Source organism: Anabrus simplex, chromosome 8 (genome assembly GCF_040414725.1).
Source record: "Anabrus simplex isolate iqAnaSimp1 chromosome 8, ASM4041472v1, whole genome shotgun sequence".
Taxonomy (NCBI): Eukaryota; Metazoa; Arthropoda; class Insecta; order Orthoptera; family Tettigoniidae; genus Anabrus; species Anabrus simplex.
The window spans coordinates 140,588,362-140,611,282 of NC_090272.1; the positions used below are offsets into that span (position 1 = coordinate 140,588,362).

A 22,921-nucleotide genomic window follows, 5' to 3' on the forward strand; every position below is an offset into this window, starting at 1 on the left:
ATACAATGTTTTTTTCTTTTGTTTGGAGTTTTATTGATTATATTTGCTTAAAAGTATATAAGTAGCAATTTCCATTTGCATTTGTTGGAGTCTTCTTCTGTGTTCTTCCATAGTTTACTGAATGTGAAATTTTCCTCTTTGAAAATTAATTAAATATCCCTTGTTCTCTAGGTTTGGTCAATTTGTTGCTGCCACACTCCCCACATATCCTGGTGCTAGTGAAAAGCACCTGATTCTGCAAGAGGTTGTCAGCTCAGTTCCTGTTGATCATGAAGGGACAGGGGGCTTGGAAGAGAAGGGACTCAGTGAACGGGAAAAGGAGAGTGATGTTGTTAGTAGCATTGTATTGAGAAACAGATGTTTACAGCTGCTTCACTCTCTGATGTTCACTCCTCGCAGTGCTGTTAGTCTTGGGTAAGTTTTCTTCATGCTAGTTGAGAGTTGCAGTGCATTTTCATGTACTAGTATTGTGCTGCCTACACTTTGGTATTTTTGAAGTTGAAAAGTACAGCTCATGCAGACAGAGGATAACACTCTAAACAAGATGTGCAGTGGGCCTGGGCTAAAAGGTCTAGTACTCCTCGTTGAGTCGGCTGCCAGCAGTAAATGTATTGTCATCGTGTCAGACAGAGCGCTCAGTTGTCAGAACATATTCAAAGTTGAAGATTCCACCTGTACAAAGCAAGTTAAAGAGCAAATTTCTACACAGTTAAACCATGAAGTGGTTACTAATGTCTACCATTTAAGAAGAAAGAAGCTGTGCATGGCTATCCATTGAAACTCACATCAACAATGAATCAAGTACCCAAAGCAACTGGCGTATCCCGTTTTCCTCTGGGCGAATCAAGTCAGGTGAGTCCTAGTCATTTTCAACACTTCACAAGGAGTGCCCCCAGATCATCTTGGAAGGCCACTTTAGATAACTGAGCAAGTCGTTCACCATGTGGCAAATAATGTGTTACCCACTTTAACTCTTTCCCGCGAATTGCGTAGTAAAGCGTACTGGAGTCGCACGTTGTCTCCCGCGGGTTGCGTAGTAAAGTGTACTCGACTTTCAAACCGACTTCCTCTGCCATCTGTCTGATAAACATATAACTTTTTGGAACCAGTGAATTCCCTGTGCTTCCTAGATACTACTGGCATGCACGGAATCCTATAATAAAGTGTTCTTTTATACGTTTTCTTAGATAGAACAGACAGCTGACTGAATGTAAACACATAGCAGCAACATGGCTGCTCATAACGAGTTGAATGCGGAGGATATTTGTTACAAATTAGATCAATATGTTGACAAATACAACGGTAGTGAGTTTGAAGTTGTAGGTATGATAATAAAAATGGTATGGGAAGCATTTGGGACAGGATATGAATCTGAGAGAAATCGAAATATGGCTCAGAACAGGAAATGTTCATTCAGGTACCGTTTCCGTTTAAAATATTAGGCCTACTTGTGAAAACATAATTATCAGTTTTAATTCTTCAGTTAATTCTGTTTCGGACATTGAGCCTCTACTGAAGTACATAATAGCCTATTCCAACTAATGTCAATTTATCTTCCAATCCCATTCAGTCAAAAATTGTTTATAGTTTGTATGTCCGAGAGGAAGCACGATTTGCTATCTAAATATCTTCATCCGACTGATCCCGAAAATGAAATAAATTGGGAGATTTAGGGTGAATTCCTGCGTTCTCTGCATTATCACGAAAATAAGAGCCCCATCATGTCCAGTAATTTAGACTGACTTCAAGAACAAGCAATTTAATATTATGCACAATATTGGATGCTTCGTGATGTATCATTCTGAACGGGGGGGGGGGCTTGCATGTAATTAGGTTATCTCACTGTATCATTTTAGAATAACTATAGTGTATTTTCCATTGTTACAAAATTTGAAACTGATATCTTAAGTGGTTTTTACAGAATAAATTATTTAGTGAAGGTACTCCACAATTATACCTGACAAGCAAATTATTACTCTAGGTTTCGCCCGACAGTGAGTCAAAGATATTCCGTGGGAAAGGGTTAAAGTAAAGCAATAAATTTCAAAGGAAGTATGAACACACACTGTAAAATTCTTTGCATGTTATGGTGATGACATTCATTGATATTGAAAAGGCATATGACAGTGTCCCCAGGACTAAAGTTTTGGACAGTCTGGTTCAGAAAGGAATTATATAGGGATTAATAAAAAATATCATGGCAATGTACAAGGAATGTTGTAGTTGCGTGCAAACCCAAGTTGGCGGGACAAGTCTGTTCAAAATAACTAGTGGGCTGAGACAGAGAAGTGTTCTATCACCAATCCTGTTTACAGTAGTAATGGATGACATCGTGAAAACAGCAAAAGCAGCATAAGGAGGAAGAAAAATGAACATGTTGTTATTTGCAGATGATATTGTGATTTGGGGAGAAGACAACAGGAAGGTTCAAGAACAGTTGGATGTGGTGAATGGGAAGATTGAAGAATGTGGATTGAAAATAAGTGTAGAAAAGAATAAAACTCTTGTTATGACTAGACTTGCAGACAAGCCCTTGGAAGTAGTGGAAATGTTCAAATACCTGGGGAGTGAATTAATGGACAATGTTCGACTGGATGCTGAGATTAGTAAGAGGATTCAAGCTGGAAGTTGTTTCTATCATAGTGTAAGAAACATGTTATGGGACAAAGATGTGCCAATGAAAGCAGAGGAAACTACAGTAGAAGTCCGTTATAGCGAGAATTCACAACGGCAAAAAATTTACTCGCTATAGTGGATTGTCGTTATATCCGATTTTTTGTAAAAATCGGGAAAACTCCCAATCACATTAAAATCAGTATGAAATGGCAATCAGTTTGTTAGAAACTTGCGTTTTTGCTGATAATATCCACAATACGGCTTACTTGCTTGTTGTTTTTCGAAATCCGATACTACATGAAAACGTGTGTTTAATTTCATTCGGAAAAAACTATTATTACAGTATTTCTCTGAATCCAAAACCACCCCCACTTTTTCCTTCAAAAATTTTTAGTGAGGCTTAAAAATGCTTTGTAAAATCATATGAATGTCTTTCTTATAGAGTACGCATTTTTAGACTATTTGTAGACGTTGAACATTGGCTTTAGTTATGCCGTATTTTTTGCGGCTGTACAATAATGCTTTATTTCAGCGGGTTTAAGAACCATTAACTTAAAATTGGCATCATAAGATCGAAGGGATCTAGCTAGCTGAAAATTTGCTGGCAAATACACATTCCACGTGTCTCTACACTTCCATCAGGAAAATATTCTTGTTTACTATAAAACTGTTACTTTCACTCAGCGTCAGATATAACTGGCTGCCGCTACACGCACGTCTTGCTTGCCGGATTCGGCCAACTTCAGCGGCTGGCGATGTATAGGTCTTAATCGCGGACTTTGAAAGTCAACGAACGAGTTTATTGCGCCGCGGTATGGCAATTCCGCCCTTGCATTTTTGTGCACATACCTCACAATTTCATCTTTGGCTTCTTTAAAGCTTCCTTGTTGCGGGCCACTGAATGCATTTTTTGTGCAGTACGCATTTTTAAGCTATCTTTGTCTTCACGGTAACGCCGGATATTGGCTTTAGTTAGGCATATGCCGTATTTTCTTGTGGCTGCACAATTATTATACATTTCTGAGTGTTTAATAGCCATTAACTTAAAATTGGCATCATAACGTTGACGAGAACCCGTTGAAAATTTGCCGGCAATACCTGTTCCACGTATCTTTATAATACGACGATCCATCACGAAAATATTCCTGCTGTCTATAAAACTTAATTTTACTAAGCGCCAGGTACAGCAGACGCAATATAACTCTGGTACTGAGTATCCGTGGCCTTTCTAAGAATTCGAAGGGTCGCATGTTTTGATGCCATTCTGCAAATTTAAGAAACGTTTTTGTAGAGGATAATAGAATGTCATTCTCTCTTCACTATTTCCCGAGATCCAGTGACGTTACACACAGGTACTGTACAACCGGTCGCCGCGGCTAGCGATGTATGATAAAGAGGCGGTCGTTTATTGTCATAGAGTTTTGTCTGCGCACGCGGTTTGGTGAAAAGAAACAGCGTGGTTACTGCGGTAATTGCCAGAGGTGTTCATTACTATCAGGCCGCGAATGCAAAACGACCCTTGAGTTTTAACATGAGATTCTGAGAAAAAACCGTCGTCTCCGATGCGGAGAAATATGGTATCACTCCAGAGGCTTCTGTGGCAAACATTTCAGTTTTCTTCTTCAAACGGCTTCACCTAACCTAACCGTATATGTACCTATCATGAAAACCTACTTGAAACGCATGTAGAGAAATTATAACCTCCTCGTTAAAAATTGACATATTGGGCGAGTTGGCCGTGCGGTTAGGAGTGCGCAGCTGTGAACTTGCATCCCGGAGATAATGGGTTCGAATCCCACTGTCGGCAGCCCTGAAGATGGTTTTCCGTGGTTTCCCATTTTCACACCAGGCAAGTGCTGGAGCTGTACCTTAATTAAGGCCACGGCCATTTCCTTCCCAATCCTAGGCCTTTCCTATCCCATCGTCACCATAAGACCTATCTCTGCCGGTGCAACGTAAAGAAAATAGCAAAAAAAATTGACATGGGAATAGCTTTCCAAAATTTAACTAGACGCGAGAAAATATAAACTATTGTATCACATTCTTACTTAATTTCAGTATACGGTATACCATTAAAATTAAGAGATCGTTCACTTCAGCCTTTATTTTTAACCAGTTAACAGCTGCTATCAGCCACGTTATTTTACACATTTATTACGAAAACATGTTATCCTCTTTCATTTCGAATTTCCTTTAGAGAACAGCAGTCGACGGGTATTACTAATCGACTCCAATATCGCCTTCGAATGTTGAAGAGAGAGCTCGCAAATGCAATTAGCGCAAAAACTATACCGTACCGAAGATGATCGATCGCCCTTTGTGGCAAACGTTTCAATTTTGTTATTCAAATAGCGTCACCTATCATAACTTAACTGTACCAGCCTGTATGTATGATGATTACATACTTCAAACGCCAGTAGAGAACCTACTCATCATAAATTTACATGATAATAGCCTTTCAGTAATTTAACGGACGCGAGAAAATATAAACTAACCTCGTAATCAATGTCGCACTCTGTCATATCTTGCTGTGTAGGCCTATCTCATTCTTGCTTAATTTCGGTATTTAGCATTAAAATTAAACGATTATCTTTAACGAGTTAACAACGGTTATCGGACACGTTATTTACGCATTTATTACGAAAACATGTTCTCTTTCATTTTCCTTGCGGAAGAGCAGTCAACGGGTGTTACTAATCGACTCCGACGTTGCCTTCGAATGTTGACGAGAGAGTTTGCTGGTGGGCATAGCGAGAAACGATACGGTGTCGAAGATGATCGATCGAATGCAGTATAATGACTGGGTGCATAAATATCGGCAATGGAAAAATCGAGCGCGCATAATCGCTCGTAATAACGGATGCGTCAGTGAAAGGTCTCTCGCTGAAACCGAAGGATAATACACAGTTTAATATAGGAATTTTGAAGGGATGCACAAAAGCGATCGTTATAACGTAGTTCTCGTTATATGCCGTACTCGCTATAGCGGACTTCTACTGTATGTACAAGATGTATTACGTACCCATAACAACTTACGGAGCAGGAACTTGGACAATGACAAAGAACGATGAGAGTCGAATACAGGCAGCTGAAATGAAGTTCTTGAGGAGTATGATACAGAAGGGTAGAAGAGACAAAATAAGGAATGAGAAAATCTGAGAAGAAATTGTAGTGGAAAAAATGAATGATAGAATAGAGAAGAGCCAACTAAGATGGTTTGGGCACATAAAGTGAATGAGTGACGAAAGAATGCCAAAAAAGGGTGATGGAAATGCAAATACAAGGAAGGAGAGGCCGTGGACTACCACGATTGAGATGGAAGGATACAATCCAATGCAGTATTATAGAAAAAAACCTGGACTGGGACAAGGTGTTGGAGGAGGAGTGGTGGAAAGACTGAAGAAAGTGAAGAGGAACCATATTTGCCCCTACCCAGCTACAGCTGGATAAAGGGAAATGATGATGATGACGCCTGTACCAAAGTTAGATTTTCTTTCCCTAAATGCACAGTCACCTTTATTATTCTCCCATTAACATACTGAATGTCAGTGACTCCTTCTAGATCTATACTCATGATGAAACCAACACCATTCCTCATCTCTTTGTCATGTCCATGCCATTGTAGTGTATACTGTTTTCTTAATTTCTTCATTCCTTTCCCTCTCCATTTGGTTTCAGTGTTAGGGGCGCGTGGCTGTGAGCTTGCATCTGGGAGATAGTGGGTTCGAATTCCACTGTCGGCAACCCTGAAGATGGCTTTCCGTGGCTTCCCATTTTCACACCAGGCAAATGCTGGGGCTGTACCTTAATTAAGGCCATGCTCGCTTCCTTCCAAATCCTAGGCCTTTCCTATCCCATCGTCTCCATAATACCTATCTGTGTCAGTGCGATGTAAAGCCCCTAGCAAAAAAAAAAGTTTCAGTCAACCCCAGTATCATTAATTTCCTCCTTTCCATGAGGTCCACTAGTTCTTCACAATTTCCTGCGAGACTCAGTAAGTTGATAGTCCCAATCCGTTTTAGTCTCCTCCGGGAATTTTGCAAGACCCTGTCTATCATCAGGCCATAAATCATCATCCCTGACATGAGTCTGCTCATGCTGGCGTCTTAATTTAGTTGATAAATGCGTTCCGAGGCTTTTATGTGTTTTAAAAGCAACTACAAATAAGCTCTTTTACTGGCTTGCTAGGCCTAACGTAATTGAGGATTTTCTTTCGGGGTTTACTCCCTTAGCCTTTAAGGATCCCTCCTCATCCCACAAGGCAGTGGTTCCATCTGTACTACCCCCAGAAGAATGGGTTGCCTCCTCCGTCAGCTCCACCATACCGAATCATATTTTCCGCTTTTGCTGCCGTTGAGGTCTTCACTCGTTACCCGGAGCTGGGACCCTTTACCAGATGTTACACACCGGGTCAATGTGCTCTGAAACTCACATAGGCGGGGGCGCCACTCCCTGGGCAGGGCTGCCTTTAAGAGGGTGCCCTACCTGTTACCTGTATAACAGAATACCGAGAAAAAATATGTTAGCCTTACTGAAGTACTATGATTTTAAGTGTAGATTATTAAAAGCAATCAAAGGTACTAATGTTGACAATTGGGCTTCTGTGAGAATTGATGATAGAATGAGTTCTTGGTTCATGATTGTTACAGGGGTTAGACAAGGCTGTAATTTTCACCTTTGTTGTTGATAGTTTACATGGATCATCTGCTGAAAGGTATAAAGTGGTTTGGAGGAATTCAGTTGTGTGGAAATGTTCAAGCAGTTTGGCCTATGCCAATGACTGGACTTAATGGCAGACTGTGTTGAAAGCCTGCAATGGAATATCTTGGAACTTGAAAATAGGTTTAGTGAGTATAATATGAAAATTAACCTTTTCAAGACTTAAGTGATGTCAGTAGGAAAGAAACCTAAGAGAATTTAATATCAGGTTGGGAATACAAAACTGGAACAGGTAGATCATTTCAACTATTTATGATATCTTTTCTCCCAGTCATTGAGATTGAATTAAGGTGCAGCAAAAATAGTGCAGTGAACTCACAGTTGCGATCAGCAGTATTCTGTAAGAAAGAAATTGTCTCTTGTGTGAAGCTATCTTTACATCGGTCTCTTTTTAGACCAAGTTTACTTTATGGGAGTGAAAGCTGGGTGGAGTCAGGATATCTTACTTGTAAGTTAGAAGTAACAGACTTGAAAGTAGGAAGAATGATCGCTGGTACAAACAGGTAGAAACAATTGCAAGAGGGTACTTGGAATGAGGAGATAAAGACTAAGTTAGGAAAGAAATCGAATGATGAAGCGGTACGAATAACCTAGCTTCCGTGATGGGGTCATGTGAGGCGAATGGAGGAGGATAGGTTACCTATGAGAATAATGGACTTTGTCATGGAGGGTAATAGAAGTATAGAGAGACCAAGATGATGATGTTTAGACTCAGTCTTGAAGATAAGAGGTGTATAACTAAACGAGGCCACAGAGCTAGTTACAAGTAGAGGATTGTGGAGGTGTTTAATTAATTCACACTAGGCTTGCATACTGAATGCTGAAGGGCATAACATTCTATAATGAAGATGTATGTATATATTTCATTATGGTTTTTAGTTCTTATGAATTCTACAGTTGACTTCATCATTTTGTAGGGATTTCTCTTGTGTCATCTTAGTAAGTATAAAGTGAAGAATGAAATATTAAAAAGGGATATTTTTCCTCTCGTACTTTTATCATTATATTGAAGACAGGTGGAAAGTAGCTCTCTGCTCACTGTCTAATAAATAATTTCACTGCTCTTTGTGTACAAATACAAATTATCTCAAACTTGTTAACAAATGTAATGAAAAAACGTGGCATTTATACACTTATGCAATGCACATGAAAAGGAGAAGAATGAGTCTTGTGCTTATAAATTCATTTCTCTTTTATAGAATATGTAATGCATGTGTGCATTAGTGATAATGGCCGATGTGGAGGCAAGTTAAGAACTGTAACAAACAATAAATTACCATATTGTTCAAAATTTGAGGATTCCTGTACCCAGCAAAATCACTCTTGTAGAAGGAGTCAAAAAGTCTTCACTCATGAACAGAATGAAATTCAGTGTAAACCGTGGTAATTTTGTTAGTGTTCTCATATTGTTTGTACACTGAATGCACTGATCCCCACCAGGCTGAAATACAGGTCTGTTTTAATAGGAATTTTCTTTTTTAAATGAGTTATTGTTGGTAATATATTTTACTCTCTTGAAAATGGACATTGACAGAACATATTGCTTTTGCCTTAGTTTTTATTGACCTTTCTTCTTCCCACTTTTTGTCCAATTTTTTATGTCCTATGCATTTCAGATTCTGTGAAGAATTAGTCCAAGTGTTGGGTCTGGACTGGGTTCTTCTCTTCCTGCAAGGTCATTTGCATCCATCAACTGTAGTTTGGGGGTTGAGGATATTAGTGGTGCTGTGCTCCTGTCCAACACTACTCCAAAAGTTCCGAGAAGGTTCATCAAATGGTGGCTGGCTTCGTGAAACAGAGCTTGTGTTACAGAACAAGATGGGAGTTGTTCTTAGTAAGCAGACATATATGTATACAATAGTTTTTACTGAATGGGGTGGACTTAATATTGTTCATGGTTCATTTCAGTTTCTTACACTCCAGTTCACTTCCCACTCACTTATGAATACTGAAATTTTTTGTTTAAAAACGACTTCCTTTTTTTTCAATAGCTGTTAAGTTCTTTAGTCAGCCAAAATTAATTTGAGTGATAAATTTATAAACTACCTGAAAAAGACAGTATTATAATTGAAAAAGAAACAAATTAATTGTTAGTTTCAGCAGACTGAAGAACTTATAAATTAACTGAGTCAAAATTGAAAAGGGACGGCTTCAGATATTACCAAAAAGAAAAAAAAAAGACATAAACTACTTATTCATGGCTACATAGTATTGTGAGAATCCTATCAAAACACATTTGTAGGGAAGTTTATTAACCATATTTATTTGCATAATGCTTGCCACTGCATAATGGATGCACCCCAATTTTCCCCTCAAAATTTTGAGGAAAAATGTCCCTTCTTAAATGGCACATTTAATTTTCAACAAAATTCGTCTTAATAATAATTAAAATCTTAAAATTGGATGGATTGCTGTATACCAGAAAAATAATAATCTGAGACAAACTACTTCAGGCTTTTACGAAATACAAAAAGTAGTAATACAGATGAGGGACTCTCTAAAAATCATTCATTTCCTTCTATACCTGGGAACATGATTAACATTCCTCACCCTCCCCCCCCCCCCTCTCCCCCCCTCACTGTTAAATAGAAGACTGTAACAGCATTAACAATTATAAATTTTCACTTTTTGATTATTTTAAATTCTATTAGTATTCTAACTTGACTGTATTCCGGATCCAAATGATCACCCTCATTGGAGGATGGACGATTTATTATTTCTTTAATAAATATCTCTCCTTTCCCGAAGGATAGCAATTATTTCTGCAGCCTGTATTTAAAGGAGATGACAGTGAGCAGTATTTTTACTGTGTGGTATTCATTGGAGATGATGGGAAATGAAGGACGGAGTAGCAATGTCCAAATTCTAGTTTTTAAACAACAGTGTGTATAAATTGTAATTGTGAGTGGTTCATTTTAACATGAATGTGGATCTTTGATGGATAATAACTGTGATGTTGTAATGTATAGTGAAGTCTACATGCTACCAGTAGCAATTAAATGTTAGTAATATTCTGTTTTATCAGAAGTAAAAATGTAGGTTTGCTACTTTATAGCTACTCACTGGGTTTTATGCTGTATGTTTTTGTTGAAGTAACTTCCTTTTGGATATTACTCAGTTTCTCAAATTATACTACTGATGCTAGAAGCATTGTAGATATATATATTTTTAATAACTCATCGTAGTATAGCAGTCATGATATCCTCGTGAAGTCACAGGTTGAAAGTTGGATGAGAGTGAAACTGTATTGCTGAGAATTACTTAATAGCTCTAGTAAAGTACCATCGTGTGACTGCAGCAGCCATAACTGTTTAATATAGTAAGTTGCAGATTGGATACACTTTCTGCAGATCTAAGGAGGTTTTAGTTTGGCTGCATCCTCATTACTCTCATTAGCATTGTCTTTCTGAGAAGAAAGAGCTGAAAATTTATCTGCTCATGGGACTTGATCCTGAATTCCCATTCCCAGGATGAGTGAATTCACTAGGATAGCCAACACATGTGAGAGTATCATTCAACTCTTCTTCTTCTTCTTCTTCTTCTTCTTCTTCTTCTTCTTCTTCTTCTTTCCTAGCATTTAGTCCCACATTGATGTAGGGTCCGCTTAGTATCATTGAACTCTATAATGTTGAAATAGGTGTATGTGGAGGAATTTACTGGCAAGAATTTAATTACTGTGTGATCATTTATGTTTTACCAGAAAGCTCTGCAGCCATGTCAGAAATTGGACAAAATTGTATTTGTCTGTATTAGCTGCTTTTACTTTGCCTAGGAGTGGGAAGGAAGTAATCAAAGTGATTAAAGACTTATTTATTTATTTCTTTCTTTGTGCAAGGCTACCAGTTGGGAGCTACTGCACCTAAGTCCCCAATCCCTCGTGAAGTGAAATCAGAAGCTCTTCATGTCCCAGGCTTCCAGCGTCTGAGCTGGCTCTTACCACAACATATTGATGTACCTGAAGTATACTTTCTTTTGATGGCACTGATGATGGGACAGCCTGTTAAACTATTACCAGCTGACTCCAAGGTAAGTTACTTCTCACAATACATGCTTTTCCTATTTTGTTCTATGAAAAAAATAAAATTAAAAATGACAGAAAGTGTGTTTGACTCATGATCCCAGGTTCACAGGTTCAATCTCGGCAAGAAATGTCAAGATTTTTGATAAGATAAAAATATAGGCACTCAGTGCATCATTGTTGGCATGTTGAAGATTTATGGTGGTACACTCTTATGTCCACTGGACAAAATTAACTCATCACTTAAGTAAGAATCACCTAGTTATAGTAATCAATGAAGTTCTGTTGAATATTTGCAATATAGAAATATTCACTCCTCACAAGGTGCATTTAGAAGTGAGACAGATAAGACAGTCAGTTGTTGTTAAGTGTGTCTGCTAGTAGCCAGCTTATTGGGATATGCAGAGTTCATTGCAGACATAAGTAAGGACAGTGAAATGTTGATACCCCAGACAGTGTACCTAGGACCTGTATACTTTATAAGTTTAAACTTATTAAGACTTCTGCAGCTGGGAGAAAAATATATTCCAGGCCTTCAATAATGATAACATCAATGAACAGGTAGTACAGTGGTGAGAAATTTAAGGACAGTAATGAATCTCACAAGCATACATCTTATACAGACAATCTCAGGCCATAAACAAGCAAATTATTGTGTTTCTTTACTATATCCTCTGGACAGAATGTTGACCTGCAAGGAGAAGCAAGTACTTCACAATATGTTATAGTGCCATTGTCAATGGATAACACCACATAAAGTCATTCGAAAACCACCATCACCACCACTGCATCTAAGGAAGATTGCTGCCAGTAGGACAATCAGTGGAACAGTTTACTCTCAGTAACTGGAATATGTCATTGACCCAACACTTATGATTCATTAAGGTGTATTTCTGTTGCCAGATAATGCAAAGCCACACATAGCTAAAGTTGCCTTTGGTACCATTAGCCACCTTGGTAAGAAAACAGCATATTGCCCTGACATTACCCCATCTGATTACGATATTCAATTCATCTGACAGCCATGTTCGAGAACGACAATTCCGAGAACTGGCTAGGTTGTAGGCACACTGGATAGCTGCTTGGGTTCGTGTTGTGCAGAATTTTACCTGAGCAAATTCCTTAGCATCCAGAACATTACACATAGTTTGTTGTTGCTGATGAAGACCATTTTTGATCTGTCCAGCACATCTTAAGTGAAATCCATGATCTTTTGGAACATTACATTCTGCTAAGTACATTTTACTTCATTTTATGACATTTCTCTTTGTCAGGTCAAAATGTGAGCAGAACTTAATTGGTTACCCTCAAAGATGACTGCACAATTGGAACATTGAAATAGTTTTGTAGGCTGCCTCCTTTCCAGAAGGCTTGTAATCCAAATAATAATTATTATTTTCACCCACTTGATCACAATTAATATCTCTGCTAATACACGCATGATTTTTTTTTAAAAATGAAAAATCTTGTCCCTGCATGTAAAATTGCTGGTCCCATGCCAACGATCATAATATTAAAATGTGTTGCATCAAATCTCTCATGTCCATTGCTTGAAAGGAATAGTTTATGATAATTGTATTGTAACTTGCATACTAGTGTAACGACATATAGCCTATTTTGGAGGATATTATGTGGTATGCGTGAGGAAATACCTATAACATTTAATTATATAAGACATTTTAAAATAGGAAATTTGTAAGTTGTTGCTGTTGTTTTTATTATGATTAGAATATTTACTAAACAGTTGAATGCTTGAACTCTTCAGCTGGACCTGGACAATGTGTGGAACTTCCTTTTTGGCGTGCCTGCTAGTCAGTCTGTAACAAGTGTAATGGGACGAGTATCTCTCTGCCCTGAAGCTGTGATGGTTTTACTAGGCATGGTTCGTACCATGCTAAATCAGGAGGGTAAAAGGTGGGTATTCAGGTGTTGGTAATATTGAAAAATATCTCAGTTCTTTGATTTATTGTTGTATTTTTTAATTAAACTATTGTCTCGGTTCATGTTACAAACATTAAATCTGTAGTTTTATAAGTCTGTCACCATGGATAACATTAAGATGCACTTTTCAGACCTCTGTGATTAAAATACCAACCTTGATAGGAACCATTTTGAGTATAATTTTTCTCAAATTTTTTCCATGCAGGTCTATGCTGTATAATAATCTATTTCAAGTCCTGAGACGTCTGTCTCTTCCCTGCCTCAAAATATTTCATCACACTTTCTTCTTAACCTTTCAAGTGGTATATAATTTTGATTAGCTACTAACACAGTGGGACATTTTCGATAAGGTACTGGGAAGTAACATATAGTGAGATACTCTTGTGTAGTATAGTATTTTTATCAGGTTCAAATAGTACAGAATATGTATCAAGCTGTCAGAAATGATCATAGTATGAAGGGTAAGGCATCTGGCTCGCTGAGGAAAGCAACGGGAACTTATGATAAGATACTTTTAATTGGTCAGGTATTTTCATCAGGTTTCAAAAAACAGAGTCTCACTTTCAAGCTGTTAAAATGATTACAGTGCCAAGGGCAAGGAAAGAGAATCTGGCTCAGTGAGGAAAGCAATGGGAAATCTACAATAACATAAGAGACTCATCTACAGACACATTGCTTTTGGGTGTGTACATACTTTGGAATCTGCTATTCAAGTGGTCCAGAATAGGTTTTAATTTGTAGAATTTCTTCGGACCACATGTGGCTTCATTGTATGCTTCGTTATCAACAACGTGTAAGAATTTGGGAAGGAGATGAAATCTTCTTTCAGAAAACAGCTCTTATACTTTTGGGGTCTCTAATATCTGTCTATGGAAAAAGTAGCTCGTGTTGTCAGGTAGCTGATGAATGCCTTGCAAGAGAAAAAATGCAAGTAAAGTAATAATTTCATCCTTATTTGTGTCAGTCCATTGATTCACTTTCGAATTTAATTACAAGGTTGGTGTGCTTTTTTAAATCTGTTGAGCATACCGGTTGGTTTCCCTACTTATTAGTTCCACTAATTCAGGAGTGATAAACAATTGAAAATATTCCAGCGGATTATTTACGTCTTCAGTTTGTACATTTATCCAGGTTGTGCCATAAATGTAAATCTCGGCTGTTCAGATCCTACCTTTGTCCATACACCGAGCTGAATATTACCGCTAGTGCTACCGTCATGTTCACTTGAGTCGCTTTCACCATTGCACTTGCTATCTCCTGACATTTCAACACTAGTCTCACTATCAGATGACACATCATTCTCCTAATTGTCACAGTGTAATAAATCAAAGAGTTCTTCTTCTCGCAGACATTTCAGAGCTCTGCTTGCATCTACCATAATGCACTACCTATGAATCTCAGCAGCCTGACGGCCGGTACTGTCTGGCTGCCAGCTGGGCGCAGAACGAAAGCATTTCACCCGTTCACTTGGTTTTAGGAGAGGGCTGCTGTAGGTAAAGCTGGAAACTAACATACATGCACAAAGAGAAGCGATTTCGGATCCTATGACGGAATAAGTTGTCATTCCCATCGCCAAAAGACATTTACGATGTGATATCAGAATATTCCCTCATGGCCGCTTAGGAAGCCATGCGGCTATGATGATTTATTCAGTCATTACCACTTGAAAGGTATAGGCAAAAATTTAAGTGTGTAAATTATCTTAGAAATTCTGCTGTTTGTAGTAGTAGCGTATTACAGGATGTCTCTGTATTACCATAAGCACATGAGTAAATGAAAGGTAGCGTTCCAATAAAAACGGCATGCTGTATATTTTTGATACATTAGCAGAAACTGTTTATAATTTTAACATGTAACACAATATTGTAAGAAAACCCCAATACTAATCTGTATGTACCAGTGGCGACTCCTGACTTCTGGTTTAGGGGATGTAACCGGGAAAAAAAAATGGAAACATCATCGCAAACAGACCGTCATTCCAAACACATTTTTCAAGAGAAAACAACAAACAGGACCAACAGAAATGTTTATTTAAAATCTCACATCCACCAATCCAGTGATCTGTTTCGTAAATACAGTAGAAGTCCACTATAGCGAGTATGGCATATAACGAGAACCCCGTTATAACGATAACTTTTGTCCATCCCTTCAAAATTCCTACATTAAACTGTGTATTATCCTTCGGTTACAGCAAAAACCCTATCACCGACGCATCCGTAATTACGAGCGATTATGCGCACTTGATGTTTTCCGTTGCCGATATTTATTCACCCAGTCATTATACTGCATACGATCGATCATCTTCGGTACCGTACCGTATTCTTGTTATGCCCACCAGCGAGCTGTCTCGTCGACATTCGAAGGCAATGTCGGATTCACAATTAAGTATTTATTTATTTTCCACCTAGTCGATACAATGATTGCTTAAGGCAATTTTTAATGGTCAAAAGTGGTACATGTTTCGTATATTATCAACATCTTCAGCCACATAACACTGTTTAGATGAAAAATATATAAAATTGACAAAGTAATGCTTTAGAGGAAGTGTCCTTAAAATTAACATAAGATTGACAAGACTAAAACAAACAAATAACTCAAGAGAAAATATATAAATTATTTCTACAATAGAAAGCAGTCGTCAAGGAAACACTTGTACAATATTCCATAGAGAAATTGTCCTAATAAATATTCTTTTCTTAATAAATCATGAAACAAGATCAATTTATAAATTAAAAATTATACAATTTATAAGTAATTATCGAAATGAAGAAATCCTGATATCACAGTGCGGCTCTTATTATTAATGTAGATGAAAATATAACTAATTCCTATTTGTCAAATCTTATTAAGCCTGCTTTCCTTTGGAACAGTAACTCCTGTCATTCTTTCACAGTTTTGCGCCGGGTGTAATATTGGTGATGATTTTAGGCAATGTCGGAGTCGATTAGTAATACCCGTCGACTGCTCTTCCGCGAGGAAAATGAAAGAGTACATGTTTCCGTAATAAATGCATAAATAACGTGTCCGATAACCGTTGTTAACTCGTTAAAGATAAACGCTGAATAAACAATCGCTTACTTTTAATGCTAAATACCTCAGTTAAGTAAGAATGAGATAGGCCTACACCTCAAGATATGGCAGAGTGCATCATTGATTACAAGGTTAGTTTATATTTTATCGCGTCCGTTAAATTACGGAAAGGATATTATCATGTAAATTTATAGCGAGAAGGTTATAATTTCTCTACTTCCGCTTGAAGTATGTTTTCATCATACATATAGTACAGATAAGTTAGGATATGTGACGCTATTTGAATAACAAAACTGAAACGCTTGCCACAAAATGTGATCGATCATCTTCGGTACAGTATAGTTTTCACGCTGTGTGCATTTGCGAGGTCTCTCATCAACATTTGAAGGCGCTATTGGAGTCTATTAGTAATACTCAAGTTAATACCCGTCAACTGCTGTTCTCAGAAGAAAATTCGAAATGAAAGAGGATAACTCGTTTTTGTAATAAATGGGTAAATAACATGGCCGATAGCAGTAGTTAACTCGTTAAAAATAGAGGCTGAAGTAAACGATCTCTTAATTTTAATGGTATACCGTATACTGTACTGAAATTAAGTAAGAAAGTGATACACCTCAAGATATGGCAGGGAACATAACTGATTTCAGAGGATAGTTTATATTTTCTCGCGTCAAGTTAAATTTTGAAAAGCCATTCCCATGTCGATTTTTAGCGAGGAGGTTATCATTTCTCTACATACATTTCAAATAGGTTTTCATGATACATATACGGTTAGGTTAGTTGAAAAACATACCAGATGTAAGGCTTTTCAGGCGTTTGCTCTATTAGGTTAGGTGATGCCGTTTGAAAAAGAAAACTGAAATGTTTGCCACAGAAGCCTCTGGTGTGATACTGTATTTCTCCGAATCCAAGACTACGTTTTTTTTCTCAGAATCTCATGTCAAAAATCATGGGTCATTTTGCATTCGCGGCCTGAAAGTAATGAACACCAATGGCAACTACCGCAGAAACCCCGCTGTTTCTTTTCACCACCACCACCCCCCCCCCCCCCCCCCCCCCGTGTGCGCGCACACACAAAACTCGTTGACAATAAACAACCACCTCATTGTCATAGGCCTACATCGCTAGACGTGCGACCGGTCGTACAGTGCCTATGTATAACGTCACTGGATCTCGGGAAATAGTGAAGAGAGAATGACATTCTATTATCCTCTACAAAAACGTTTCTCAAATCTGCAGAATGGCATCAAAACATGCGAGCCTTCGAATTCTTAGAAAGGCCACGGCTACTCAGTACCAGAGTTATAGCGCGTCTGCTGTACCTGACTTGTAGTAAAATTAAGTTTTATAGACAGCAAGAATGTTTTTGTGATGGATCGTCGTATTATAAAGATACGTGGTACAGGTATTGCCGGCAAATTTTCACCGGATTCTCGTCGATGTTATGATGCCAATTTTAAGTTATTGGCTGTTAAACACTCGGAAATGTATAATAATAGTGCAGCCACAAGAAAATACTGCATAGGCCTAACTAAAGCCAATATTCGGCATTACCGTGAAGACAAAGATAGCTTTAAAATGCGTATTGCACAAAAAAATTCATTCATTGGCCCGCAACAAGGACACTAAAGATGTCAAAGATGAAATTATGAGGTATGTGCACAAAAATGCACGGGCGGAATTGTCATACTGCGGCGCAATAAACTCGTTCGTTGACTTTCAAAGTTCACGATTAAGACCTATACATCGGTAGCCGCTGACAAGCAAGACGTGCGTGTAGCGGCAGCCAATTATATTTGACACTGAGTGAAAGTAACAGTTTTATAGTAAGCAAGAATATTTTCCTGATGGATCATCATATTGTAGAGACGCGTGGAATGTGTATTGCCAGCAAATTTTCAACGAGTTCCCTTCAATATTATGATGCCAATTTTAAGTTAATGGTTATTAAACCCACTGAAATAAAGCATAATTGTACAGCCGCAAAAAAATTACGCCATAACTAAGGCCATTGTTCGGCATCTACAGTCTAAAAATGCGTACTGTATAAGAAAGACATTCATATGATTTTACAAAGCCCTTTTTAAGCCTGATAATTTTTTGAAGGAAAGTCGTTTTGGATTCGGAGAAATACAGTAACATATATTTTTTCAGAATGAAATTAGACGCACACTTTCATGTAGTATCGGATTTCAAAAAACAACAAACAAGTAAGCCGCAGTGTGGATATTATCCACGAAAACTCAGATTTTGAAAAACGTATTGCCATTTCATACTGAATTTAATGTGTATTGGGGTTTTCCCGGCTTTTACGAAAAATTGGATATAACGACAATCCGCTATAGCGAGTAAATTTTTCGCCATTATGAATTCTCACTATAACGGACTTCTACTGTATTTCTGTTGAAATGACGAGCACACAACTTAAGTTGTGTAGTTACAGTACATTCAGAGTTGGACACGGTTGTCCTTCATTTATAATTCTGATTTTCTCCTTAAAGGAAAGCATATTAAATGTTTCTCTTAATAATCGTTTGATTACACAATGGTTAGAATAATTCATTTCGGATTGCGCGGCAAAAACGCGTGACCCTGGTGCTCCCTGGTGCTCCTATATCCATGCCTGATGAATTACTCTCTCGGTGTGATGTCATTTCAAAATCTCATCATTCCTGCATTTTCTTTGTTTGATATTCACACTGCAAGCACACGAAACTAAATTATTTATAAAACTACAACACATATTTGTCATTTATCATCATTTATAGCACAAGAAAAGAACCGCTCACAAGCAAGAACTCCAGTATTTCACGAAATAAGAAATAAATGCCGGCCACACACGATAACGTAGAGGATTCCAGCTTGCACCACCCTCTTTAAGGATGTGGCTGTTCGTTCCGCATTCCAACTCCACGGAAGAGATTAACAACCAACAAGGGTCCAATTTTCGTGTTGCCATCTCTGGAGTAGTTTGGCAACCATCCACGCTCGTTACTTCATCTCTGAGTATAACTGCCCGTTTGAATTTTATATAAATAACTTCCATGAAAATATGAGCAATGAATGTTTTTTTCGTTGAAAATACGAGGGATGTAACACATCAGTCGCATGTATGGGAAATTTGCCACTGCTGTGTACTGAACGTCAAAAGAAAGGTCTCCATCTCAGGATTAGTAGAAAATACGAGGACTGGTGTTTTTCTTTTTCAAGTTCCAATAGGTCATAAATAATAGACGTATTGAGATAACAAGATGATTTTATTACCAAAAGATTTGTACATTCTTATTTTTCTACATAGTCACCATGAATGTTGAGGCATTTGTCATAACGAGAGACCAGCTTTCCTATACCCTCTGCAAAAAAGTCTGCCGCCAGTGAGTTCAGGTAGGTCCTTGCAGCGTCTTGAAGCTCTTCGTTGGTAGCGAAGCATTGTCCACCTAACCACGCCCTCATTTCTCGAAAGAGCTGATAGTCACTGGGTGCTAGGTCAGGACTGTAAGATGGGTGGTCAAAGACTTTCCGGTTGAACTACTGGAAAAGTTCTTTTGTCACATTGGCACTATATGGTTGTGCATTGTCATGGATCAGAACTACGCCAGATGAGAGCATGCCTCTTTGTTTTGTATCAATCTCTGGAGGACCGGGCGAGTTGGCCGTGCGGTTTGGAGCGCGCAGCTGTGAGCTCGCATCTGGGAGATAGTGGGTTCGAACCTCACTGTTGGCAGCCCTGAGGATGATTTTCCGTGGTTTCCCATTTTCACACCAGGCAAATGCTGGGGCTGTAACTTAATTAAGGCCACAGCCACTTCCTTCCCATTCCTAGGCCTTTCCTGTCCCATCGTCGCCATAAGACCTATCTGTGTCGGTGCAACGTAAAATAAATAACAAAAACAAAAATTAGCTCTCTGGAGGCGGCGTAGGGTCTCACAGTAGATTTCCTCATCTGGCATAGACTGGCAGCAGACTTCCACTGATTTTTGTATGCCAGCCCGATAGAGGGCTCTGTGAAAGTTGTCTATGCAGATCTGTTTATGTTAGTCCAATAGATGGCTCTGTGAAATTATCACCAGAATGTTCGTTGTTGCTCTATGTTCGTTCTAATAAGCGAGAAACAGAAAGAAATCCATCTCAGGATATTCTATATTTCAAAAAGTCCTTTATTATGAAATTTAATTCAATTATTCAATGTAAAAAAGCAAAGTCACCTCCGTACAGGCCATGAAGGCCGTTGAGGAGTGGAAGGTAAAGGCTTCCACCATTGTTAACCTCGGAACGTGATGGGGCAGAGTGGTTAGCTCCACGCCTGGCCGCCTCTGCCCCCAGGAATTAACCTGGTACTCATTTTTGGTGTAGGCTGAGTGAATCTCAAGGCCATATGCACCTCCGGAAGTGGAAATCTCGTTTCTTAAATTTTACAACTTCCTGACGGGGATTCAAACCCACGTCCTTCCGGGCGAACCGAGCACGCCTTTACCACCTCGGCCAGGCAGCCCCTCAGTTATTCAATGTAGGATTATTAAATGAAATCTGTATGTACTACCAAGCACGATATTTTGCTATGGAAATGGTAAATGGGCATATTATTTTATGTTGCCACAATGGTTTGGTTTATTTTCCACAACCTCAAGTAAATGATGTACTTAAAGGTATTACGGTGCATGATAATTATTTCATTATTGCATCTTTCTCTGCTAACCGTAGCCATATTTCAGGATTAAATCCTTACTGCTTTAAGATTCAGGGGATGATTCATATGTACATTTCAGATTTACTGCCTACTGAAAACTGCCGAGCATTATATGGTCAGCTTAATGTGATAGATTCAAGTCTTGCCAACAGAATTGGTTGTGAAAATTCTATAAATTGCAAAGGTTCAAAAATTGAATTTGTATAATCACAATGGAAGTGTAAGTTTAAAGGCAAATAAATGGTCTTCCGGAGTTCGGTATATTTTCCGTTACTTTTCTCACTTTTTCTGTATCATCAGTTTCATTTTTAGTCTTTGTTCGCAGGCCACTAGTAATAATTCAATCCGGTAACAATAAAAATAACTTTTTTCCCCAAATTGGAAATGCAAAAATTGAATCTTATTTAGCATGACTAGAAGTGAGAAACTGCAATATCTTATGATTGCCATTGTAGTTGCAATTCATTAATGGGAGGAACTGTAAATATTTGTACATAGTTAACAGTATACAAACAGGGAACTAAAACAGAACAGTGGATGGAGTGGGGAAGGTGAACAGGACTGCTAGAAAATAAGGACAGCAATTTTAGACTTCAAAACACACTTTCACAAATGTGCAATAGTTAATATGGTGTCTAATGGCCATAGATGATTTCTAAAAAAGTAAGGATTATACTAATTAGCTAATCATTCAGTTTGATATGAATGTCATTATGCTTCCAATCCAGCCCACCGTATTTGTGGTGGCTCAAGTTTACATTATTTAAATCTGGCCAGATAAAACTGATCTTTCTGATCAACAAATACTGAGTGAAATAGTAAAGCAATGCTGATGTTCACCTTCATCTGTTCTAATCTCTTAATTGCATTTTTTTTTTTTTTTTTACATTGGCCCCCTCTTTCATTCTTGCGTTAACCACTTCACTCTTTAACATAATGAGCACATTTTTTTTATGTTTTGTCTTTTAATCAGTCTCTTTTAAGTTCATCAAATTTTGTGTTCTCACTAAAAGAATATAACATTAGTTAATTTGTGATTCAACCTACCTATCCCTCATGAGCATCATTCCTTGATATTACAACAGGCCGGGCCGAGTGGCTCGGACTGTTGAGGTGCTGGTCTTCTAACCCCTTCTTGGCAGGTTTGATCCTGGCTTAGTCCGGTGGTATTTGAAGGTGCTCAAATATGTCAGCCTTGTGTTAGTAGATTTACTGGCACGTAAAAGAACTCCTGTGGGACTAAATTCCGGCACCTCAGCATCTCCGAAAACCGTAAAAGTAGTTTTGGGACGTAAAGCAAATAACATTATTTTATTATTACTAGATATTACAACATTTTGAAGGCTCTTTCTTCAATTTCTCTTGTAGATACATCTTATTCCACTGAGTTCTATTACTTGTTTAATGATAATTTTTTACATTAATGCAATTAGCAAATTATTCTTAAAGTCATACGTAGGTTCTTTACTTGCCAGATTAATATTTATATCACATTAATAGAACAGAGTGTACTTGTAAGGGTATGTTTAAGTTAAAAATGTGTTTGTATAAAAAATATTATCTATTGCATTATGGCCTATTTTGTATCTTTTGTTTGTTCCCCATACGTTTCTGAGAACTGGTAGACATAGTAATGGATTCAGGTATTATTTATCGATAGAGAAGCTAGTACATGATGCCCAACATCAACCAACTATTTGTTTTATCTAATTATAACTTGTGTTATATGATGCTTAACATTCAAGTTTCCATTACTTGTAGACCATATACCATCAATACAAGAAGAAGAACATCAACAGTTCTGCTGTGGGAGATGTGTATCATCTGCGGAGATGATGACGACGAAGATGACTCGCTATTGTTAGTAGTTGAGTGTGTTCACATTGTGTGTGTTTTTTCACATTTGGTGC

General features: G+C 38.0%; 1 protein-coding gene across 1 annotated transcript in view; it reads left to right on the forward strand.

Moving 5' to 3' along the window:
- The window catches only part of bchs (WD repeat and FYVE domain containing 3 bchs), a 478,767-nt gene that overhangs the window by 250,375 nt on the left and 205,471 nt on the right, over positions 1-22,921 (forward strand). The window contains exons 26-29 of the mRNA XM_067152491.2: positions 172-414; positions 8,952-9,169; positions 11,171-11,361; positions 13,119-13,267. Coding sequence (XP_067008592.2) covers positions 172-414; positions 8,952-9,169; positions 11,171-11,361; positions 13,119-13,267 — 801 coding nt within the window. The remainder of the gene's footprint in view (positions 1-171; positions 415-8,951; positions 9,170-11,170; positions 11,362-13,118; positions 13,268-22,921) is intronic.